The sequence below is a fragment of the Rhipicephalus microplus genome, chromosome 1, assembly GCF_043290135.1.
Source record: "Rhipicephalus microplus isolate Deutch F79 chromosome 1, USDA_Rmic, whole genome shotgun sequence".
NCBI lineage: Eukaryota > Metazoa > Arthropoda > Arachnida > Ixodida > Ixodidae > Rhipicephalus > Rhipicephalus microplus.
The window spans coordinates 49717556-49743965 of NC_134700.1; the positions used below are offsets into that span (position 1 = coordinate 49717556).

Consider the following 26410-nt stretch of genomic DNA (forward strand, 5'->3'; position numbering starts at 1 on the left):
TCAGGTATAGATACCTGCGGTACACCAGTTTGTATTTTAAGATGCGGAGATGTCCCCCGAGTAAAAATAAACGTAATAAAAATGATTCGTCAAATATCTTCGCATGAGTTTTAATGTTTTACCACGTATCCCATAGGTGTGAAGTTACGATAAGAGTATTTCGTAATTCACACTGTGAAAGCTTCACGCAAAAACAGGAATAAACGAACCGTGTGTGAACGTTTTTACTTATTCTGTAATGTTTCTCTTTTTACGCTGTGGAGTGCATCCTCGCATGATTTAATTTTCTAAAATCTATACTGCGATGTGCTAATTATAGCATACTTATTTAGAGATCCTTATAGTCTTGAGGTAATAACAGCCTCAAAACGTTTTGTGAGGAGCGGTAGTATTGAAACTGGTCGGAAATTGTTCACAGAGTGGTGTGCACCCCCTTTGTGAAATGAGGATACTCGAACTATTTTTATTTTGCTTGGGAATATTCTGTACTCAAATGTTCTATTGATAATATGGTCTAAGACTGAAGATATGATATTCGATACATATTTGAGGGAGAGGCCAGTATATCATCCAAAGCATTGACTGCATTGCACTTAAAACTTCCTATTATCTCTCCGATTTCACTCGGAGATGTAGAAAATAACAAAAGGAAATTGGGCACAGATCTTGCACTACAGGAAGCCCTAAATATTCTGGATTTTGAAAGATAGTGCTATTACAGCACTGAACAAAATGAGAATTTAGAGCAAAGACTGCTTTGTCGTCTGTGAGAATGCCATTTACCGAAGATATCGTACCTCTTCACAATCAGCACTTGGTCCCGACAACTTTAAAATTATAGCCGAAAGTTTCCTCGATATGCATATTTACGCGAAAAAAGTTTTCCTTGTATTATTCCTTCGCTTTTCCTAGCTCCTATTATACTTGGTTACAATAGGCTTTAAATTCAGCAAACTGGTTAAGGTTTTGCGTTTTTCTGAAAGTGTAGCACATTTGATTTTTTTAATTTAACTTTTTTTGAAAGTGCAGCAGTAATCCACGGTTTCCAAATTTTTAGGATGTTTAACAACGCTATGTTGTGAGAAGGCTTTGTCGTATGCAAGAATGAGTTTGTCAAAAAAGGATTGTATGCATTTTCAAATCACTTTTAAGAATTTCCGATTCCCAATTTATTTTACTACTAAGTGAGCGAAACTGGGTAAGCGTCGTTATATCTTTGAGGCAATAAAAAAGTGTGTAATGCTCGAATTTTTCAAAGTAGAGAAAAAAAAACAGAAAATTGAGGGTTGATAACTTATTTTAACGGAGAGGTCCCCGGCAGTCACAGAGAGAACGTGAACATTGGTGATACAAACGTCTAATAGGGTAGCGTTAGCGCAGTGACTCCTGTTGGCAAGGTAATAATAATTGAACATGCGTACGAATACATCAACTGCGTATATTATCTAGCAATTGCATTCTCGTCCATTCTATCAATGTTTGTATCGCCTAGCATGGAAACATTTTGTCTGTTTCGCTTAGATAAGATAGAAATTCATTCGTTTAAAAAAAATCGTTCTTGTTTTTGCAAGGTTGTCTCTATCTATCTATCTATCTATCTATCTATCTATCTATCTATCTATCTATCCAACTGTCTGTCTGTCTGTATATATCTCTCCATCCGTCCGTCCGTCCGTCTGTCTGTCTGTCTGTCTGTCTGTCTGTCTGTTAATCCGTCTGTCCGTCTGTATGTTTGTCAGCCTCGCTATCTATCTATCTATCTATCTATCTATCTATCTATCTATCTATCCGTCTGTCTGTATGTCTGTCTGTCTGTCTGTCCGCTCGTCTGTCTGTCTGTCCGTACATCCATCCGTCCGTTCATCTGTCTGTCCGTGTGTCCGCCCGTCTGCCTGTCCGTCTGTCTGCCTGCCTGCCTGCCTGCCTGCCTGCCTGCCTGCCTGCCTGCCTGCCTGCCTGCCTGTCTGCCTGCCTGTCTGTCTGTCTGTCTGTCTGCCTGCCTGCCTGCCTGTCTGTCTATCTGTCTGTCTGTCTTCCTGTCCATCCATCCGTCCGTCTGTCTGTCTGTTCTTCCGTTCGTCCGTCTGTATGTCTGTCCGCCTCGCTATCTATCTATCTATCTATCTATCTATCTATCTATCTATCTATCCGTCTGTCTGTATGTCTGTCTGTCTGTCTGTCTGTCCGCTCGTCTGTCTGTCTGTCCGTACATCTATCCGTCCGTTCATCTGTCTGTCCGTGTGTCCGCCCGTCTGCCTGTCCGTCTGCCTGCCTGCCTGTCTGCCAGCCTGTCTGCCTGTCTGTCTGCCTGCCTGCCTGCCTGCCTGTCTGTCTGCCTGTCTGTCTGTCTGTTTGTCTGTCTGCCTGCCTGTCTGTCTGTCTGTCTGTCTGTCTGTCTGTCTGTCTATCTGTCTGTCTGTCTTTCTGTCCATCCATCCGTCCGTCTGTCTGTCTGTTCTTCCGTTCGTCCGTCTGTATGCCTGTCCGCCTCGCTATCTATCTATCTATCTATCTATCTATCTATCTATCTATCTATCTATCTATCTATCTATATATCTATTTATATATCGATTCGCCTACATCTGGGTGCCCTCGCGATCACCCCCTTACGTAGAATAAACCAAAACATGTGTGGGCGGGTAAGATGATTTGATGAATATTACTCACCTGTCCTGATATGATTGATTTCACAATCCCATCGCGTACTCCATCAAACCCTTCTCGCCACATATTCTTTTTTAATGCGTGAGCGTTAAGCTGGCATTGGCAACGTTGACCCTACGAATGCAAACAATAAACGTTCGTGTCCTAGCAGAGGAATCGAAGCCAAGCAATCTGCAGGGAAACCAAATATTCTACTACAGAGCCACGCAAGGTCTTCGTAATACAATGCAAAAAGAGCCAAATGTTCGTGAAATGGCAATGCTGTTTCCAGTGTTGGCTATTCACTTTTTCGCATATATTTAGCGCCACTTTATAATGTTTCACCTAATAAAAATTACAACAGTCACCGTGTATAGCATTGATTCCCAAGTTACGTGGAATCCGCCTCTTTTTTGTGGGCAGTAGCGGATGGCAAAATGTATGCGACGAGATTATCTTCGTTTGGAATTGCAAAGCGCCAGTACTGTGAAAGCAGTTGAGTAGTTCTAATAACATAAAGCATTATGTAAAAAACACTCCGAAAATGCAAGAAAATATTAGTTGATTTCGCGCGGCTCAGCCTCGTGAAAGCTTCGCATTCTTCATGGAGTGCAAGAATTGAACGCAAATGCGTCCACTCGCAGAGCAGCGCACCATGCGGACTCTGCCGGCAGTCATCAGCTACGGGGCTATCTCCTAGCCCGCGCTCAGCACACTAGGCGACGGCGCGATGGAGCAACTGTCGTTGTTGCTTGAATGAAAACTATCGCGTGCATACCCATCAATTGCAAATAGAAGTTTATAAGTTTGTCGAAGACAGCATTTCAAATGTATTACTGTATTTTATAGCATGAAGAGGCAACAAGGAATTTCACGACCATCCTTTTGTAATCGTTCGTTTCACGGTGACAGGGTGCTGAGAAGCATACGCTACGACGCCTATGATGCACTTCGCATCACAATTCCAAACTGCAGTAAGCGACCATAATAGGCCTTTTCAGGTCCCGAGGAGCGCCTCCAGTGGAGATCTCCGAAATAGAAGCTGGGAGTCAACGTCTTCCGAAGTTGTCAGTAAAAAGCCTTGGGGGCCAGGTGTTTTTCTTAATATTTTCAAAAAAGCGAGACCCAGTGACTCCCAAAAATCTTGCCGCGGTTTCGTGACGTCAATGCCGCTGTACATGGGCAGGCTAGTCTCCTGAAAAACGTCCACTGCTACAAGTTGCTGTCCAAACATCAAAACATAGTTTCGATAGCGATATTTGTGACAACATACAGTCACTCTCTCACTCTTCGCGTGAGATGCGAATGTAAAAAAGGTGGTCGATACCGTGCAATCCTAGAAGCACGCGGGGATATCAAGCATTGTTAGCGAATTGCAACCGAAGCAAAGCCAGGGACGCAGCCATGTTCCCGGAAATCTCCACGCTGGCTTCCGGGCGACAAGAGATTTTTTTTAGTTTTCCAGAAACGCGCGACGCGACAAGCAGCGGTGACGGATTGGCCTCCGTGACAGCTAATCTTGTCGGTCGTCGCTGCCGCTTGTCGCTGTCGCAAGAAAATAGCGTGCATGCGGTTGGGCCTTCATAGTACTAACAGCAATGCCATTGGGTGCCATCGCGAGGTGTGTTCTGAAAAATTTGCTTTGTTCTCCATATTCTAGTTATCTCCATATTCTAGTTCTCCATATTCTAGTTATTTCTGGGAATCTTTGATAGAATTAGAGGCACCTTGGCTTTTTACAGATACGGTACAGGCACCTTCCAGCGTTGCCATTGTGGTCACTATCATTCGTCGTATTACTAAGAAGCCTTCAAAACTTTAGAAATTTCCTTCAATTCAAACGAATCCCCACTTTTCAAGCGCCGAGTATGTGCTAACAAGTAGTCTTTTATGATAAACAACGTTTTACATTCACGTTACCCTGTACATTTATGTTAAGTTCATTAAGAGGACCTGGCAAACTAATTTTTTATTTCTACACGCAGGTTGAGCTGAACGAATGCTGCACAATGAGGATGCCACCAGTGCAGTGATAGACTCGTCTGCGACACAAACGATGCCCATCGCCTTCGTCAACAAAACGAAAATAATGCAAGAAAGCATCGCATCACTTTTCGTACGAGATGCTGGTCTGCCTATTTGCAACTGAGGCGCGTTAACAAGGTGGCGCCACTGTACTGAAGTTTTGGCAGGTTCTTTCGGTTTTCTCTTGAGCTACAATTTCTTTTTTTTTGTATACCTCGCAGCTTGACCTTTGAGCCTCAATGCCGCAAGAAAAATTCAAGCACTAAGCTTGCACAAATTCTCCAGCCTGATGCGCTAAGTGGCATGAGCAAAGGTGATTGAAGGCAAATTAGATGAAACCATACAGCGAAATTGACTTGGAAAGTCTTCACGATTCAATTTTAGAATTTCACACAAGACGACCACACTCAAGGGAATATCAATTTGTAAGTTTACGAAAGAAGCTTGCGTAGGCAGTGAATTATTTAAAAGCTGCCACCCCGGGTCTTACCAGCACTCTTCTATTTTAAGAAAAGTACGCCAAAAGCATATTTTCTGCCCTACTAACAGCTTTGCAGATTGATTTGTTGTTTGGCCTGTCTGGTTGATTGACCTTTTAGGGCACTGCCTTGGACATCCACCTTCAGCTGGTCACTTCTTTAGAGTTGGACTAGTTCTTTCGCATTACGTCACTGTGCTGAAAAGACATGTAATCAGGACTTCAATCGGTAAAGTAAAACAAACAGGAGACTAATAAGAGAATCCAATTGCAACATTCAATGTGTTTCGGGTCTCTCTGAAAAGTTTGGTGGCTCACACCTTGTTTATCAGCCTCGCCTTGTGGATGTTGCGTGGGCGTTCTATGATCAAATGAAGCAAGAGACAATGACTCCTTTCAATTGCTGAATTTATTATAGTTTTTTTGTTAACGCGTGAATGCATGGGCAAGAAAAGGAAGTCCTCACATCTTTCTTCGAAGAGTCGTGAAACTACAAGTCTACAGTGGACTCTAGAAGGTGAAATTCGGTGTAGTATACTGCGGCTGGCTAACACTAACTGCCCTTTAGCTTCGTAACCAAAGCGGAGAGGTTAATGCTTCGTCACGGCTATAGTGGGAACCACAGGTGTTTTCGTGCGCCCGGTGAGCCATCAGCACTGAAACCGTGAACCGTGATGGAGGCATGGTGGTTCGCATAGGCGCCTCGTGTTGGCCATGCGAGATTCTCGCAACAGGACATTCAACGAGATTGGTGGTGGCCTGGAGACAACTGGAAATGACTCCATCACCACCTCCACTGTGATGGCTATTACTAAGTGGCCGCCGACCACCATGTCTACTCCTCCGTTACTGGAACATGTCTTGCGGTCTCCGGGGCCAACCGGTAAGTGTACATCGCTGCACTTGAGATTATACATGAAGTGTCTCAAAAAAGGGGTCAAGGGCTTGTAGAGATCAAAATGTTTGGGAATATTTAAAAGATGCTTCTAATATATACTTGCCCTTCACCAATATTAACACTTTGTTGGGTTAAGCCACGCAGGCAAAAACCATCTGAAGCACTTTCTACGAACGACACCTCGTGCGGTCACCATGTTTTGAAAAAAATCCACGGAAAAAATATTTGTGTTTCACAATCGGCGACAAGCTTTAAATCATATAAAGGTCAGTATCTGTATGTTTTTTGAACGTTGGCGCCAATCTCATTTATAATTTAGAGATGTATGTACTATGAGAAATGCGTTTTTCGAATAGCAGTGGTAGGCGACTTGTTCTAATCTGTTTCTTCTTTTTCTGAACCCTTGAGGTGGTAAGTTGGTTGGCTGCGGACCGACACCTGAGGTACAGTTGAAACCCCTGTCATAGAGGTTTCCTCATCATGATCTTGACTAGCCTCACTACTGAAGAATTGTCTTTTCGACTCCGCCAATAAACACGACCCGGTCCTTTCTGCTGTCATGTTGTTCCCAGAAATATATTAATGTGATACTTCCACCTAGCTATAAGGTTTTCCTTCCCTTGCATTTCGGTCACTTCCCCTATTGATAAGTTGTTATCCTGCATCAGTGCTACGTACCCTGCCAATGCCCATTTACTCTTCCTGATTACAGCTACAATGTCCTTAACACTTCTTGTTCCCTGACCTAGTTGGTCTCTTAGGTTACACGTATAATTTTTCTTTTATTGATCGCTGCGTTTTCGTCAATTTAGTTTGAAACATCATTGGATGCTTCCATTGGTGATTTGAGAACGAGTGGGGAATGTGATCCAACTTGTACTCAATAGTCTCTTTACTTCGCTTTCATGTTTCAGCTCCGTGATTACAACCTGTCCCAATTAAACGTATTCCTTTACAACTAGCAAGTTCTCGCTACTTACTTTACAGAGTGCTGTTCTATACATGCAGAGACGGTTGAACAATACTTTAGTTTATGCCCGTTACCGTTCTGCCCTTCTCTTCTGCTTTTCTTGCCCAATTCTGTCATTGTTAGTTGTATCATCTCATTGTTACATTGCACAACTAAATCCTGCTGGGTCATTTGTTTGAAAGAAATGCAATGTTCAGACTATATTAGCTATTGCTTTTGGAAATAGCTTGCAGTCAACGGAAAGACAGCTGATCCCCTAGTTTTTCGGAGTATTTTACGTTTTCTTCTGTACATATTAAGATGACACTAGCATTATTGCAGTCTTTTGGCACTCTGACCCCCAAGAGGCACTTCGTATACAGTGTGGCCAGTTTTTATAACCTCATCTATCCATCGTCTTTCTAAAGATAAGATGTTGCCTCATTCTTAGCAATGACCAGGAGTTTCATCCAACGCTTCCCTTACTTTTCCTGTTATTACCGGTGAGATATTAGCTTCCTCTAAGCTACTGATACCTTTCACACTATCATACTGGTTCTTCCGGCTACTGTACAGAACTCTGTAGAAATACTTCCTGACTGGATCTTGTCACCATGACAACGATGGCCGAGTATGTAATCTTCCGAGTCACGAAGGAGAGAAATTATTGTAACTAAACAAGAAACCTTGTAAGTTCTACAAATCTGCATTGGTAGTGGTTCTCTTTTTCCCTTAGGCCATTTCTGTGGTCTTCCTCTATGCCCAGATTCCTCTTCATTGCTGGAGCACTGTGTAACTGCATTGATCCTTATACTGCAACACCAAGAGGCCAGATTTATTTAAAGTCGTCTAATAAAGTGATCCTCATGAGCAAACCAGTTTGCATTCAGTAATAAGAAACCTGGACTAGCTGGTTTGGCTGCATACTCAAACTTTAGCGCACACAGCACAAGATACACAGACGAAAGGTTCAGGAGCACCAGCGCCAGTGATGAAACCTTCGAGACCATTGTAAAACGCTTCGACAAACGAGCATTCTTAGCAATTGATGTCTTGTGCGGCGAAATGTTCCGCTATGCGGTATGCTCAGCAGGAAATATTAAGTGCCGGTTGCACCTTCTGGAACTTGACAGCGTCTTAAAATCTGCGAAGAAATAGCGCTTCTAAGTACCATATGTTAGGCATGCACCAGAAAAACCGGGTGACTTTAGCAACATGGGCTGCCTATTTACCGTGACCACTGCAAGATGACGCTGCGGCTGCTCCCGCATGCTCGCAATTGCATAGCCGTGCGTGAGCAGTACGTTTAAAAAAGTAAACAGAAGTGTTCAAGCTATTGACACACGCTGATCAAGGGGCGCATCTTCTTGCCTCCTTATCATCATTCGCCTTCCTCCCAGCGAACCTTCTACTGCTCTCCCTGGTACGAATAGAGAGAGAAAGAAAGCGCTTGAAGCCTGTGGCAAATCACTGTAACAGCACTCGTACTTGAAGAAATTGGTGACAGTGGATCGGTCCGGCAATAAGCGCTTTTATTGAAGCCATCAGACGATTACTGGGAATAGTGTTCAAGGCCCTTTTAACATAATTATGAGGCGAGTCTTTCTAGGTATTCCAACTTAAACAAGCTGGGAACGTTTAACTGCTAGCTTCAGTGTTGTTGTGAAATGCGTATTTTTATGTTACAGCCCGATATCCTGGTTCTGCAATTCTGAATTTGGCTCTTTTCGTTATCCGTGCTGAATTTCATTCTAGGGCTACCTGTGTTTTTAGGGATTTAGATTTTTCTAGAAGGACTGCAAATGTTTCGATATCGTGCGCCTCTTTAGCGCGCATGCAAAGTGGGCAGCAGGACCCTTGGAAGGGATCCCTTATCGATTGAAGACTAGCGATGACTCCACGAAAAAGATGGTGGCAACAGAGACTTTATGTTCTCTACTGGGACGGTGAGTGGCTCTAGTTCAACCATGTATAACTGGAGAGAATTTGCGTGGAGGGCCTTAAAGCTTTTCACGCTTGTCTGTGTCTTCTTTCCAGGTGCCGCCAGTTCACGTCATTTTTCAGTACGATTCTGCTTCTCCTCCGCTTACTTTTCTGACAACACTCTAAGAACTATATTTTGATAGGCTCATTGCTCTTGTGAGGATTCCCCTAATGCTTGAGGATGCGTTATCGCATATACTAGAATCGTACTTACTCATGGCCCCTAAGTCATGCCTTCTGTGGTGCTTTCTTACGCAAGGATCACCACCCTGCACCATAACTTTGGTTCTCGCCATGACGAGGTTATAGGAACATCTGCATGTAGCCCCATTTCGAGTCGGTTATTATGGTGGCCTGCCCTAACTGGATGAGAAAAAGGAGAAAAAAACATACCTAACGAAAAAAGTTAGTTATCAACGACAACTACCTGTTTTACACAGCAGATACATATTTGAACAGTCTGGCGAAATTACAGTGCCGCACTACAAACAACGTGGCTTACCAGATCATTTATTAACTAACAATGGTTCCTTACGTGTTTCTCTGTCGGCGTTCAATTATTTTGAAAAGCCACAAGCTTTGCACTGCGATACTGAAATTTAACGAAATGTACCAGTGGGTCTCTGCTTGACTTAATACTTCAAAGTTGTTTTTGGTTACTGGCTTTCTTCAAGCGATATTATTTTTTCTATCTGTATCTAACTTAGTTGAGGAAGCTCCCGTCGCTACCGCTGAGAGATGGCACCACGTGTACTAATCCCAAATTATTGGGATTAACTCAAAAGGTGCTTCATTTGCAGCACTTTGCAAATTACTTTGCTGTTGCTAGGTGGCAAAAGATGCACAGGATTGCACTACTAATTACAGTTTCAAAAAAACAAAAGAGGCACACACTGTTTTAGAAGTGACACCCTTGTTTAAGGCATGGAGAAATGACCAATAATAACAACTAATATTTTGGGCAGTGAAGTGTACCAAAGATGATAAATATAGCGTGAGAACAAAACGACGACACAGAGACAAAAAGGACACGAAGGACACGAGCGCTCGTGTCCGTCGTGTCCTTGTTATCTCTGTGTTGTCGTTTTGTTCTCACGCTATAAGAATCGTCATGCCATACCAACTAGCCCAAGCTGCCACACGTGAAGTGTACCGCTATGCGGTATGTTCAGCGAGTGATATGTGGGACCACCTGGACCTGGTAGAACTTGACAGCTTCAAAATTTTTGGGTAAAATAGCACTTCTCAGTGCCGCCTGTTAGGCACGTAATGTAAAAGTTGCGTATCAACTAAAATATGATAATAAGGTCTGACGTGTATTATTTCTTCTCGTCACTCTCAAATTTTACACAACAGGCACCTCGTGCCCATGTGGCAGCCGCCTGAGAGCAGGAACACCTAGGAAGCAGCTCAGGCACTCTGTGTGAGAATATCTGGCTTATGAGTCACGGCGCACACTTGTGTTCTCAGTTTAAACAGTAATGCTAAATGGCCCATGTCATCTTCGGTCAGCACCATAGGTTGGCACTCTGCGCTGCGCCTTCGGCGCTCTTACTGTCTTGCAATGCCTATTAGGTACGTGCATTACAAGTAGAACGCTATATAGCAGAGGGTGTATGCATCATCACTGAATAGTCATTCAATATTCAGTAAAGAGAGTGTCGTAAAACTATCAGTTCATTGTATTTCAAGAATATCTGAAGGAAAAAGCATTCAACTTGCTCGTAGTTCTACAAAAGAAATAATAGCAAAAAGCGCCATCTGCAAAAAAAAAATTCCTAAGCATTCAAGATATTGTCACTTCTACGCAAAATATTTGACAGCCGTTTGGTATATTTGTTCCTGTCATTGTCTGTGTTTCAATAATAAATTCTGTGAAAAAAGTTCACATTAGGGACCCCGCTTCCGTCCTTTAAGCGAATCCTGGCAGTGAAAAGCGAGCCTACCTTTAGTTATACTGATGGTACTGTCGTAAATTCCAAAGACGAATCGAACAGCTCTATTCTGAACTTTTTTCTAGTAGGTCGACTAACTGACGAGAATGGGGACCATAGTTGATACGTAAGGCACACCTATGAGTGAAGTAGAGCAGTTCCTTCAAATGACTAGGTAATCACCCAATATTTTGACGTAAGAAGCTCGATAAGCGTGCTGTTTTTTCCCTTATCTTCTGTACATGCCTATTTCTGCTTCAATCCGAAGTAAAAATGAAACCCAAATATTTTCATTTCCTACCCTTACATAAAAACTTTATTTTTTCAACTATACTGTTTTTATGTGTTTTCTTGTTAATCTGTTGTGTAACCACAACGAGGAATTAGCGAAATTTCTCACTTTACACACCGAGGAACACTTTTCCTAATTTACTCTGAAGGGCATCACAATCACATCACTATCAATAACTCTATACACCAGGCAGTCATTTGCGCACATCCGAAAAGATGACGTTATGTGGCTAGTGGTATCATTGATATAAAATAAAAACAAGAGAGACATCAAGACAGAGATTTGCAGAACTCCACAGGTTACTCCAGCGATTTCAGAGGAGATGCTATTGCAAACCACAGACTGTTGTCTGTGTGAAACATGTTCACAGACCATTCAAATATTTTGTTTTTATTTGTGGGCATACGTAACTTGCTAATAAATAGATCGTGTGATTGATATGTGGGATTTAACGTCCCGAAACCCCTCTATGATTTTGAGAGACGCATAAGTAGATTATTTGTAACAATGTCAAACGGTATATGGGTATCTTGAAAGACGCAATAAATTGCTTGTATTTTGTGTATTGCTAAGTCCCACACATCAGGTAATTCTATTCGCTGCGTACTATAAAATATCCTTCCCTAAAACCACATTTTTAGCTTAGCATTTATTCAATTGTGCTTAACATTATGTGACATGCTACTACTGTATAAAATGTAATCCGTTATGTGCTTGTTGGACTGGTCAAGGACACAGGCCTACAGTTCTCAAAGCAGTTTTAGGTCTAACACTTAAACGGGCGCACCATTTGATAATTTCGAGTCGGCAGGAACGGCACCAGTATCTCAACACTTGTGGAAAACACGGTTAAAATACATGCATCAAGAACCACCACAACTACTAAGCATTGCTGCTGTTATATCATCTGACCCACTGGCCTTTCTGGAAGACGGCTTTTTCAAGACTTTACGTACAACCTCCAAGGCAAACTCAACTTCCGGTATTTATTGCACAACTAAAATCAACACTCATGACCAGAGCTTGACGGTCACTAAATACGAAGAGAAAATACCTACTGAACACTTCAACTTTGGGCTTGTCATCGATAACGTTGCCGAAGAGCTCAAGAGGAGGAGCGGTGTTATCGTTATGACCATTACGCTGTATATAGTTGCAAAATTCTTTCGAATTTGTTACCAATGTCTCCCCAAGCAGCACGAAATAGCATTCCTAAGATGATTTGTTTCGAATCTCTAACTCAAACTTCCGCCTATTAAGTTCGGCTAAGTTAATCGGGGATCTGTGTTTTTTGTACTTTACCAACACTCTCCGTCTCCTCCGCACCAAAAGACGCAGTTGGTGATCAAACCACGGTTTATTCTTATTGCGTTTGGATGAAGTCTTCTGTGCGGGAACAAATTTGTCCCCAATGTGGAAACGTAGAAAAGCTTTGCTTATATTTCTCCCATAGCTGCTTAACGCTCAAATCATCGGCTATGTATCAAACGTTGCGAAGCACAAACCTAACGACTGACTTAGAAAGTCGTATTCGCCTTTACCACATAGGGGAATATGGGAGGTTTCCCACTGCTGCCGCACATCACATCGGCTCCACAAACATTTGGTACTAACGCAGGTTCTTCAGGTCGTGTCTAGATATTTTTGTTGTAAGTTTGGTAGAGTTAATTTTACAGGTCATTTCGACACCAATGTTGTACCGATCCTCTTCTGAGGTGGCCCAGGAGAGCCTTGGAAAATGCCAACCACGCCGTGCGCCTAGGCAACCTAGGCCTACTCAAGCCTAGCTCGAGTGCGAGCGCCCTTCACTTCATCGCCACCTGCCTCCAGGCTGCCCTCTGCCATAGAGTACGTGGTCGACAAACAGGACGTGTCTCCCGAAGAGCTATCGGACGGTACCTTGTAATCGCCAGGCCTTCGCGACCAAGAGCAACGCCGCGTGTCATTGCGCCACGCCACTGCCGCAAAAACTACGCCCGCTAACATGTCAGCCACCTCGCCACCACCTTCGTCGCTGTCGACGATGACCAGTGTTTTGCCACCACGACCTTACCATCGTGATGTGATTCCTCGTCTCCCGGCTAACACCATCCACGTCATTGATCGTCATAAAACTTCCGTCGGCCTTATTAAGCGCCGGCCTTGCCCTTTGTATTCTGCCTTACTGCAAGCAACGAAGTTGCAAGATCTCCCAACCGCATCCCGGGACACTTTGCGAATCCACCCAGTCAACAATACTTTCACGCTTAGAGTTGCTGACACGGATTGAGCCCAAGCCTACCTCCGCATCGTATCTCTCATAGTGACCGGCACTATACCTTCACTGGGCAACTTTACGCTCCACCACTGGAAGGCGGCCGGTGAGGCATTCTATACTTTGAAGTTCAATGACTTCACGAATGAAGCCATCCTCACCAATCGCCAGGCAACTAACCATTATCTTGCTACTGTGAGAGGCCACCAAATGAATGAAACATTCACATGCCTCTCGCAATCTCTGAATCCAAGGTACTGTGGTGTATGTTCTACCTTGTTGTCCTGCTTCGTCTTCTTTCTTTCCGCAACATCATGAAAGTTTGTTTATTGCACCCCTGGCACCAAGCTTGGAAATTCGAGATCCTTGTGCTGTTTGGTAGTCCTGCACATGGGGCCTCCTCTGACCGATAATTAGTGGCGCGAGTCGCATAGAAGGTATTTTAATTTGGTTTTTAATTCCGGGTACATGCTCTTCCCAGTATTCATGTCATTCGGCATTTTCTTACGAGTATTCAGGTGCATTCGAAATTTGTGACAGAACTGAACTCCCCTTGTGATGTTGCAGGGTCAACATTAGTGGGGCGCGCACATTACTCCGACGACAGTTTACAAGAGGGGGTACAGTGCACTTTCTTTTAGTACACTGTAGTCGTAGTACACTGCCAGTCGGGGTACAGTGTACCTAATACAGTGCCAGTCGGGGTACATTGTAACCTTCTAGTACATTGTACCCCGATTGGCACCCGGCGAGGACTATTCTTCGTCACCTTTCTTGCTCTGTTGTCGGCCTTCTCTCAAGGTGGTTTTAGCTGCTTACGTCAGGAGTGCTTTTCTTTTTTCTGAGTGGGACACGCTCAAACACACACGTCGTTTCAGTCTTCACCTCAGGCGTTGCTGTAGTGCGGGGCGCTAATTTGTTACAGTATTTAGGGGGGCATTTTGAGCTGACGCATAATCGTTCCTAATTAATATCACTAGCATTTATTATACTATGCGTTAGATCATTTACAATATAATTTCGGCATTAATTTACACAAAGCTCTAATTTACTGTAAAAAACTTGCAGTCAAAACTTGCGCTGTCAGGAGTTTTTCAATTGCCGCTCGACTTGCCACCGAGCCTGTATCAGTCGAGCAATGCTTGTAAGCCATGCGTGCAGATGCACCAACACCAACAAAACTAATCCTAAATAATGACCACACGTGGTTGTCATGCAGTGTGGTATGTATACACATTTCGTGCCTAAATAAACGTTTTTTGTTACAGGCTTGCAGCCATCACAAATCTGGTACATGTTGTGGGAATTGAGCGCGTCGCTCAGCAGCCAAAATAAACTCGGCCCACGAACAGCAAGCAGTAACCGGTCGACGCAATTCAAAGCCACGACGACACGGTAGAATTGAGCATTAGCAGTCAAACTTTTCAAGACGCCAGAACTGTTGCTGCTATTTGGAAACACGACAAAGAACTGGGAGAGAATCAAACAGAAGTTTGAGGTTTTCTTGGAGGCCACAGCACCAGGGAAGGAACCCAGGACTCCAGCTGTCAGTACCGCGCTCCTGATGAGCTTGGCGGGAAACGCCGCACTCGAGGTATTCAAGTTTCTTTTTTTGCTGAGAGAGAAAGCAAGCAAGCATATGAGACTGTTTTGAAGAAGCTGGGTAAATATTGCCAAGAGCACAAAAACGAAGTTTTTGATAGATATCTGTTCCGGATTAGGACACAAGAAGAAGGCGAACCCTCTCAGCATTTTCTACGTGACCTCAAGAAACAAGCATGCAGCTGTAACTTCGATCTTTCGACAGAATTTTTGACTCGGGACCAGATTGTCTTCGGCACAAACAACGCCGAGCTGCGCAAAAAAAATGCTGAAAGAGAAGGACCTAATGCTCGACAAAGCACGGCAAATGTGTAGAGATTCGGAAGTATCCGCCCAACAGAATGAAGCTTGGTCCCATGCATACAACCGGATAAATGTAGTTAAAAAATCGCAACAGCACGGTTGTGCCAAATGCAGTCGCTCTCACGCACGTGGTAGGTTTCCATGTTTTGGAAAGACTTGCTTCGTGTGTGAAGGAAATAATCACATTGCTAGGTGCTGTACGAAATGTCAAATAGACTAGGTTCACGAAGAAACCAATGACTTGAGCGTTTTGAATATGAAAATTTTCAACGTCATAAACAGAGAACATTGGACAGTTAAAGCACAGGTTGTGGTTTAAAAGGTGGTGCCTAAAGTTGACACAGGCTCCCAGGAAAATCTGCTACCTTACTCTGTTACCTTACCTGAAGTTTTACCCAAGCTGTGCCGTACTGCAGTCCTACAGCCGACGTGTTGTTTAGCGCATCGACGTGGAAACGCTGCAAGTTGAGACAAGTCATCAGTTTTCTAGTATGCCCTTTTTCGCTGTGAAAAAGAGCAGCCCCGATATTGTGGGATTAGCCACAAGTGAAACGCTGGGTCTAGCGTCATGTACCGCATACATGGTCAGCAAAGATGGCACCAATGACTTTGAGAAATAATTTACGGATCTTTTTCAGGGAATCAGCTGCTCGCATCAACAGCACTGCATGGGTTTAGCAAGAATTCAGCACCAGTAGTACTGCCAGCTCGGCGAGTACCCTTGGTACTACGAGGACCACTACGAGATGAGCTCGTCCGAATGGAAAGAGGTGGCATCATAGAGAAGGTCAACGCGGCAACAGACTGGGCGAGCTCTCTAGTAATCGTAAAAAATTAAAACGAAAAGCTGCGTTTGTGCATGGATCCTAGGAATATCAAAATTACCTGAAGCGAGAACATTATCAAATGCCAAAGCGAGAAGATATTGAGGCTGAGTTAGCAGGAGCCAGATAATTCTTGAGTCTTCATGTGAACTCCGGATTTTGTCAAATCCCTTTAGGCAATGCGACGTGAAATATCTGCACTTTTAGCATCTGTTTGGGTGATACAGTTTTCTTGCGCTTACGTCTCGTATAGCCTACCCTCAAGAAGCTTTTCAGAAGGCGATGAGCGAAATCTTCGACCGCACGGCAGGAGTGCACGTGTATGTTAATGATGTCCTAATATATGAAACTGCTCAAGATGAGCACGATATCTGCCTCCATCATGCTTTACAGTTAGCCAGACAGGCTCGTTTGACGTTCAATGCTGAGAAATGCAAGTATGGGCTGACTGAAATTCATTTCTTTGGTGACGTCATATCTGAAAAGAGAATAAAAACCAAAAAACTTTGTTTTGCGCATCACGGGGCGATTTGCCTCACCCGGCAGACTAGGCAGTCGAACACCATATGCTAGTCGTAGCGATTTACTTTGGCAAATTCATACCCAACCTGGCCATTAAGACGAACCGTCTTCACCGCCTTCTTAAGAAACGCACCATTTTTGAATAGACAGAGAACCATGCAGGCAAGTGGGCAGATATTTGCGAGCATCTCATCAAACCATCGCTTCTGGCAAAACTAAAATATCTGCAGATTCTTTGAAATTCGGGCTAGGGGCAACTCTTTTGTAGCGTTACGGTGACGCTCGGTGTCCAGCCACTTATGCATCTCGCGCTATAAGCGATGCAGAACAAAGATGCTCTCATATTGAGAAAAAGGTGATCACAATCACGTATGGATGCGAAACGTTTCACCAGTTTATTTACGGACGCAAGATTGTGATATAAACTGAACATCGTCTGTTGATGGCCATTGCTACAAAACCTATTGGTGACATGCCTCCTCAGCTTCAGCGTTTGTTTCCGCGTTTGTTCACATTTGACTTTGATCTTCACTTCGTGCCAGCCAAGCAGCTGCTCCTGGCGGACTTGCTGTCCAGGGCGTCACCAAGTGCCACTAGAAACATTGTATTCAACGAGGATGTGAATGTCCATGCAATGAGAATTGTGTCCGGGTTGGTAAGCAAGAAGACCATGGATCCCCTAGCAAAAAAAAAACTGCAGCCGATTCCGAGTTTCGAGCTGTTATCGACTACTTATGCTGCTAGGGAAAGCTCGAGGGCCCGTCGAAATTGTTCACATCTGAGATATTACTCATATAGGGCATTTTATTTAAGGGATGCAAAGTGATTATTCCAAAGTCATCCAGGTGAGAAATACTCGACGGCATTTATGAAGGGCACTTGGGTACGAACAAGGCCAATGCAAATACTTCATGCCTGGTTTTTTGGCCAGGGCTTAACGTAGAAATTCGTACCACAGGGCTGTACTGCCAGCCGCAATTACGCTTATGCTCGGCAAAGTGAGCCGCTAGTTTTGAAGCCGACAACGCAATACGCGTGGTACAGAGTCAACATCTTTCAGCAAGGTGGAAGGTGATACCTCTCAGTCTTCGATGCTTTGTCCCATTTTCAATAAGTCTAAAACTGACTAACTGGACCGCCATTCCGCTAGTCAAAAAGCTGAGCGCTATTTTGAGTAGACATGGCATCTTAGTAGAAGTTTGCAATGATAATGGACATCACTTTCTATCCTATAAATTTGCACGTTTGGCCTCCAGGCATGTGAAATCTACCCCCATATTTCTTCAGTCCACCGCACTCGCTGAAAAGGCGTTCAAATTGCAAAACAACTTTTTAACACGGCTGTTTAAACGAAACCATACTTATGTCTTAGGCTGCTGAGCTGTCGTATGTCACCCTTTGAAGAAGGTCATTCCATTGGTGAGCTCCTCCAAGGCAGTCGCCTACGCACGAGACTTCCAAACTTCAGCCAGCACTCAAGCATTACCATGACTAAGCGCAAAAACCTTGATGCTGGGGGCACATGCTTCTTAGCACTATGAAAAACGAAGTTGTACGGGTCAAAGACAAAGCATGGGTAAGAAAGGTGCAAGTGCTAAAATGAGTTCCACCAAGATTTTGTGAAGTAAGTACAAAGAACGGCAGACAGTATTGTTGTATTCAGCGTCAACTGCTGAGGACATGTAGGCAGTATCGGAAAGAATTCGAAGTGAGCCCTCATCTAGCGAAAAAAGTGATAGCCTCGCCAAGCGTGAACGTTCTCGGCGTGAGCAGAGTGAGGAACATCAACGCCCTGGTAACAGGTATTTCATGGACTAGTGGCCAGCACAAATTTCAGTTCCTCAGCAAGGCGCACTTCCTGCACTACGCAATCTGCTCGACAGACACGACCACGGGATTGACTACGCAATGATAGTAAATTTATTGAAGCAACGTAAGTTGTTTTGTTTTTTCGCGGGAATATGTATCGATTGCGCAATGCTTGTAAGCCATGCGCGTGCATGCACTACCGCCAACGAAACAAATCTTAGACAACGGCCACCAGTGCTTATTATGCAGCGTGCTATATATACGCATTGCTTGTCTGAATAAACGTTTTTACCGACTCCCACTTGTCAGAGATCTGATACAGAACCGACGTGTGCCATAAGCCATGGCAGAATAAGTGCCACCGTTTCGGAGCGACACATTCCCCTCTTCTCGAAAACTCACCACTCAAATGCACACATCAGTGCACCGTGTGTAACGGTGATCAGCCGACGCACAGCTCTAAATGCAAGCAATGCTATGCACAGAGACCACAACGCCGGTAGACCATGCCACCAGCTAATTTATCCTCGCCTTTGCAACCCGTAGAGGCTGTGCAGACTCATCAGAATGTAATTGCACATGGGCCTGCAGCGCCACTGCAATAGCCCCTTCCTGCCAGCACAAAAACTACACCTTTCCCATCCCTCGCCGTGGCGACTCACACCGCCACTCATTCCACTCACTCAGTGCAGTCCTCTCCCATTGCCCCACCAGCCTTCCACTCACCGCACGTCACGGCACTGCAACAGGAAAATTCCTCTCTACGACAGCTACTACCTCTCTCCCCCCCTCAAGGTTCTCTGCTAGAGACACAGACGGCCAAAATCGAGTCCCTGCAAGCCCACTTGTGCACGCTTGAACAGATGATCGAGGCAGTACTCGACCGCTTTTCGGCTATTTCCTCATTAACAACTTCCGCATCGGACATATACTCTGAACCCTGTACCCGCCCACGGGTGCACCGACAAGCGAAAACGAACACCACGCCACTTAAGTTTCTAGTTCTTATAGAGGAGATCCAAGTATCTATCAAAACAGCCGAAGCGGATTTCGAGATGCCGCTAGATAGCCGCTTCAGCAAAGTTCACCAGTTACAAGCGACGCAGCACTAGGTTCTCAATTCCTTGTGCACGGGCCTTGCTGCCTCTCCCTCGAACAATGTTCCTTCAGCCATTTCAAAAGACAGGAGATAGCCTGCATACTTTCATGCTCGGGAGCGTCTAAGCAAAACCACCACTTCAAGTTCACGCTTCACACACCAACTCCGCTAATCAACCCTCGAAATCGCAAGCCGAGGAAACTTCTGTGATTGCCAATCATGGCTGAGCGGTTTTTGTAACTATTTGGCAGTGAAACTGCTGTGGTTTTCATCACAAGCGCAGCCATGTACTCTCGCACCTTCAACAACTTGACCCTTTGGATACAACTGACGTCCTCGTGCTCCACGACACTAACACAGTTGTTTTCCTGGCAGGTGGTCCAACTGCAGTAGTCTAGTGGCTAAGGTAATTGGTTACTGACGCGGAGGTCGCGGGATAGAATCTCGGCTCCGGTAGCTGCATTTTCAATGAAGGGTACATTGCTGTAGGCTCGTGTGCTCATATTTGGTGGCTGTTCGAGAACCCCAGGTGGTTGAAGTTTCCGTAGTCCTCCACTTCGGTGTCCTCTGTAATGATACAGTAGTTTTTAGACGCTAATTTCTACATATTTTTGTCATTCCTACCAGGCTACGTTGCCCAAAATCAAGAGGCTCATCTTCCACACCGCGTCCCGTTACTTCCCTCCTCAACTGGCGTACGCTTACGGTCAATCGCATCGATTTACCCTTTCCAGTGGTTCATTACGTTTTAGTTGATATTCCACCTAAGAAATGGGAGACACTTAGCTCTTTACACTAGATGTCTATAAACCTTCGCGTGTTTTGGAAGATTCATCTCTTTTTGTCCTACTACGCGCCGCGGCAGTAAAAGCTCCTAAGCCCTCTTTCTTAGTGCTCGGCGACTTCAACGTCACACGCCCGCACTGCGGTTATGCCAAGGCCGATGGCTCGCGCACGAGGCTCTGACAGCTTGCTCATGACCTTCACCTCCCAATGCTTACCTATACAAATCAACCTACGCACGTCGGCAAAATCGTGCAACACGATACCACTACAGACCTCACCTACTGCCTTCACGTGCGCAATTGAAGCTGGTTTGACACACACTAATCCCTTGGCCTCAATATTATGAAGGGGTCGTGACGCAATCAATGAGAGCAGAGTTCTGGTCGAAGGTGAAACTGTTTACTCAGGCCGAAGTTGTGGCCACGCAAAAAGGAAGTCAAATTACTGCAACACACTGCACTGATAGCGCTCGGGGAACAGAGCATCGGCCGTCGATCAACTGACTACATCGAATAATGTCGGTATTTATACACTTGCCATCGAATATTTTGGCGTTATCGCTATTGACGACGTGGGTTCGAGAACAATCTCAAATTTTCTGAAGTGCGCGTAATCTTATCGAAATGTTCTACTGACGCCCCGAAGCTTCTCGAACAGTGTAGGCGTGGTTTGCACGGAGAAATACTGCCAGTGAAACCGGGCGATAACAAAATATGAGGAGAGAATGCAGCATTTCCCTCCTCTGAAAAAGTTATCGTCCCAGTGCTTCAACAAAAGACGGAAGTAAAGTAATAAAAAAATAAACAATCAGTACACGTGCTAAAGCACAGCAACCACAACAAACTACAATCATCAGGTTTCAGCTTGAAATGCCTTGAGGCGCGCGACATGGTCGACTTCAGGTCAAGCACTGCCATTGAGAGTTCGTATTGCCCTCTTCAGTCGTTTTTCATGACGAGGATGCTCTTACGCATTGGAAACGACGAATGTCCACCCTTGAATACCTTTCAAACAACGGCAGCCTCGCTCCGGGGGAGGCAGCCTCGCCCCGGAGGATGCGCTCGCAGCCGTTTCGCTAGCTTCACATATGCAAAGTTTGGTATTATGTCGCATAAACGGAGGACGAAGGTTTGTGACTGGTGCAAACATATTAACCATGAGATGCGTGTCATGTACCGGGGTCCGGTAAGAACATGACTATATTCCATTGACTCTGGCTTTTTACAGGGTTCGGTTCTGGAGCCTCTCTTCTGTTTGCTTTATATAAATGACCCTGTAAAAGGTTTACCTGTTAAGATTAAACTTTATGCCGACGACTGTGTCTTATAGTCCGAAATAGATAGTCCTAGATAATCTTACTGAATGATGCATTTAAGAAGATTGTTGCCTGGTGCAAAGATTGGCAGATGTCGGTCAATTTAGACAAAACTGTTTTCATGTGCATTATTCACAAAAAGAATAAGCACAGTTTCAATTACACAGCTAGCAATGTTTCTATATCTGAGGTAACAGAATTTAGGTACCAGGGCCTGTGGATAACTAACAAGCTAAAATTAAATATACACATCGATAAAGTAACCACCAACGCCTACCCTAAATTGTTTTTTTCTTAGGAGGGCGTTCAAACTGTCTACATGTTTAGTACGCTTACTAGCATATAAAAAAATTATTTTTTCAGTTGTTGACTATGCCGCCACTATTTAGGACCCTTGTACGCAAACTAACAATAAAAAACTCCAGCGGGTGCAGCGCAAGGCAGCTTCAGTTTGAAAAACTTCACCCGTATCTCTGCAACTGAACTTCTAAAACAAGCCAACTTTCTGCACTTACGGATCACAATCGAGCTTCCCGACTAAAATTTTCATTTGCGCTTATCAATAAACAGTACAATATAAAAAAGTGCCGCCACATCCACGAAGTGAATGATGATGAGTGGGCGAAACTCCGGAGGTAAACCTGGTAAACCATGAATCCTCCGTACATTTTGCCCACTCGATTTTATTGCAACGCTCCCCCTAGCGTACGTCGCCGCACTATATCGAACGATGACACGCGCCATATGTGGCATCTTTCCTAATTTATAACACCTCGCATCTTTCATAATCAACTACACGTACCGCCGTCTAGTTTATAACATCTTGCATCTTTTGGATGGATGGATGGATGGACGAAGGACGGACGGACGGACGGACGGATGGATGAATGGATGGATGGATGGATGGATGGATGGACGGACGGATGGACGGATGAACGGATAGATATGGCTGTACCCTTTAGATTGGGCGGTGGCTAGCGTAATACTTAATGCCGTCAGCTACAAGTACCGCCATCTAGTGAACACTGCAAGAACTGAACGAGAGGTGGCTACATACAGGGGACGCACAGCCCACGCCTTAAGGAGCTTCGCTCCTAAAATTTCTGATATAATTACTTTTTCTTCTGGTTATGCCACAAGACAGAGGCAATTCCTAAAAAAAACTCCACTCAGCGTAAAAAACAATTGCTTCGAATATTCTTTTTTTCCCCGAACGGTGACTGAATGGAATAACCTAACTAATACCCATGTTACACAACTTTTAATGTCTTCATTTGCTGCAAACATCTGTTAATTATTTACCAATCTGACCTCTTTCATAATATTGCTACGTACCAGTGCATGGAGTTGAAGAAGACAAAGCAGATAGACTGGGGCGAGCTAATCTGTGTGGCTGGCGCTGCTCGTCTCACCGGCTGTAAATACATCGGTGACTACTCCTCCGAGTCGGTCTCCTTCTCGTAACAAATTTGGGAAAGTTGTGCGATCCCCGTCCTCGTCATGAAACTCCGAAAAGGACGCTCCCTTGTGGCTTAAAACATGACCACTCAAGACTCGGCTACATCCTCTCCAATCGCCCGCCCTTCTGCCCGGCCTGTCAACCCAGCGCCCGCAACAACTTTCGTGACGCTTCCCGCGCTCAAAGACCTCGGCTTGTTCTCGGGCCGCCAGGCTTCCGACGTCGACCAGTGGCTAAGTGTTACAAGCTGCCACTCTAGCGTCGCCAGCGCGAAGTCGGCGACGGGAATGTCAGCAGGTTAGTTCGTTCCGTACGCAAGCAGAGACAGTGAAGAGATCAAAGACGTGAGCAAACAAAACAAACTTTACTCTAGTGATATTGCAGCACACGGGATCTAGTACAACACTTCAATACAACTAACAAAATGCATCAACACATGATACAACTGAAAAATATATAAACAAAACAATAAATAAGCTTACGAGAGAGAACTATTACAAACTACACAAACTAACAAGAATAGAACTACGGAGGAGAAATTTCGAAGATAAAAACAGGTGAAGGCATACGTGTGATGACCGGCATCGTTGTGTTCCCGACGATTGGATGCGAGAAATCGAAGAGAGTTCTGACACGACTGCGATGTCGGTGGTGTTGCAACGCTGGTGGCTCCGGGAGGCTAGTGCTTGCAGGTGACTTCGGGCAGGTTGAGCTAACTCGAGGCGCAGTCCCGATGTCTACGTTGCAGACGTTGATATCGCCTCACTCCTAGACAAACGGCTAAGTTTAGGTGGCCAGCCGATACAGAACCACACTAAAAACTTCTAGAAGAGATACTTGTTGATCTGTTTCTACACCATGTTGGTCAGCAACTAGTCTGCCTAGCAGGGCAAAATCCTGCGCTTAATTTCCCCTCATGTCTCTTCGCTCTCTTCCTTGGGGGCAAGAGAGCTCTACATGGGTCCAATCATGCGCGTTTCATTGATGGAAACTCCGCCTTAAAAATATATTGACCCCACCTCTTTTTAATTAGGAGAGGGCCCTCAACTAGCGAGAGTGACAACCTGTTGGGGTGTTGCCATACGACATGGCCACCAGAGGTTTTCCCACGGTTTCCCCCGTGAGAAACGGTCAGACTATTTGGCTCTCAGCCGGTGCGTCCCGTAGTCTAATCTTTGTTCGGGGTACATCTCGGCCTTCCACGACCTCGCAGACGCCGCCGCAGTTACAAAAGGATCAGACGTCAGCGGCGACGTTCAAAGAAGAGCACCCCAATCTGCACTTCTCGGCTCTCTTTTATGCGCCCGCCGTTCCCACAGTCTGTGGGGGAGTACGGCGCCCATTCATTGCCGTGACGCGGGGTCGACCAAAGGGGGCCGTCCGTGACATTGCCCCCCACTTTCATAATGTTATTTATAACATTGGCTCACACGGAGGCGAATTTTTCGACAACAAGGAACAAAACACCACCAACAAGGGAGACATAAGGACTGTCCCTCTCATACACAACATAAATAGGCAGAGTGCATCAAAGTAACAACAAAAGAGAAAAAACAATTGTTAGAGTACCAGCTTCAGTTACACGCAACAATATCGATGCGCCATACAAACAAGAAAAAGAAATAGCCGTGTACGGCAGCCATCAATACAGAATACACTGCACGAATGTATTTTACGAAACAGAACGGAACAGGTGCGCTCCTCTACTGTAGTGAAATCCTTCAATGCGCCTTACATTATGTAAAAACAACCAATGCACCAAGCAAACAGAAAATAACTCAAAATACACTTCTTGTACAACTAATTATGCACATACAAACAGAAAACAAACGACGAAAGAAAAAAAATAACATGCTCATAGACCACAAGAACTATATCTGGCTCAAGTGATCAGTTCCCACGTTTTCGCTACCCTTAATATGCGTAATGGTGAACTGGTACTCTTAGAGTAGTAAACTCCATCGAAGTACTCGAGCGTTCAGCTGTTTTGCCTGTTGGATATAACTCAGAGGCTGGTGGTCTGCCTGGACACAAAAATGCACTCCACATAGGTTTATGAAGAATTTCTGAATTCCCCATACCAACGCGAGACATTCGCGTTCGTTGGTACAATAGGAAGCCTCCCGTGGAAGCAGCTTTCAGCTGGCATAGGCTGTGGGGTGGAGCTTGCCTTCATGGGCCTGCATGAGCACGGCTCCGAGACTTCTGTCCGATTCGTCCGTTCGATGTACGAATGGTTGGTGCAAATTTGGTAGCCGTAGTATCGGCTCCGTAGAGACATGTTTGAGACTTCGAAAAGCCTCCTCGTGGGCTGCTATCTTTCTCCTCTTATCTTTTCAGTAAGTTGGCATGGAAGATTTTGCTGCCGTCAGCCGTGTCTATGACGTAGTCAGCTTCACCCTTCTTTTCCCGTACTTCAAAAGGGCCCTTCCATTGCAGCAGCAGCTTGTTCGTGTCGGTGGGAACTAAAATCACTACCTTGTCTCCGGGGTTGAAACTCCGCTCCTTCGCCTTTCGATTGTACAGCTTTGTGTACCGTGCTCCGGTTTTTTCCAACTCCTCGTGTGCCAGGTGGCACGTTTCCTCCAAACGGTTCCGAAGGTCGAAACATGCTGGCACATCGTCTTAGCTTCTTAAGTCAAGTCGGCGTTCGTCCACAGCTCCTTTTGTATCGCCAAGGGTCCCCTCACATGGCAGCCATAGAGAAGCTCGAAGGGTGAAAACCTCATACTGGCCTGCGGAACCTCCCTATAGGCAAAGAGGAGAGGTGCCAGGTAGCGATCCCAATATCTCGGTTTTTCGGCGCACATGTGCTTCAACATTAATTTTAAGGTGCCGTTGAATTTTTCCACCAAGCCATTCGCCATTGGGTGATATGGGGTGGTGTGGAGCTGGCGCACGGAAAGGAGCCGCGCTACTTCCTTCATCAGGTCCGATGTGAAGTTCGTGCCCCGGTTGCTCAGTACATCGCGGGGGACGCCAAATCTGGAGAACATCTTGACCAGGGCTTCGGCCACTCGCTCAGTTTTGATACTCGAGAGCGCCACTGCATCTGGATACCGGGTGGCATAATCCATTAAAGTCAAAATGTATCGGTTCCCATGCTTTGAGGGCGGGTGAATTGGTCCCACTATATCGATCGCCACTCGCTTGAACGGGGTGTCGACTATGGGTGCCCTCCCCAGTGGAACATGTGGTACACGGCCCTTTGGTACGGTGCGCTGATTAATGTCAC

The 26410-nt window shown here is 45.0% G+C and overlaps 1 protein-coding gene across 14 annotated transcripts in view; it reads left to right on the forward strand.

Moving 5' to 3' along the window:
* LOC119178502 (uncharacterized) overlaps positions 1 to 26410 on the forward strand; it is a 663369-nt gene that overhangs the window by 491023 nt on the left and 145936 nt on the right. For all 14 annotated transcript variants that reach the window (XM_075867300.1, XM_075867622.1, XM_075867405.1 and 11 more), the window contains one exon: positions 4629 to 6029. In XM_075867300.1, the coding sequence (XP_075723415.1) occupies positions 5861 to 6029 (169 nt within the window). In that variant the 5' untranslated portion in view covers positions 4629 to 5860. The remainder of the gene's footprint in view (positions 1 to 4628; positions 6030 to 26410) is intronic.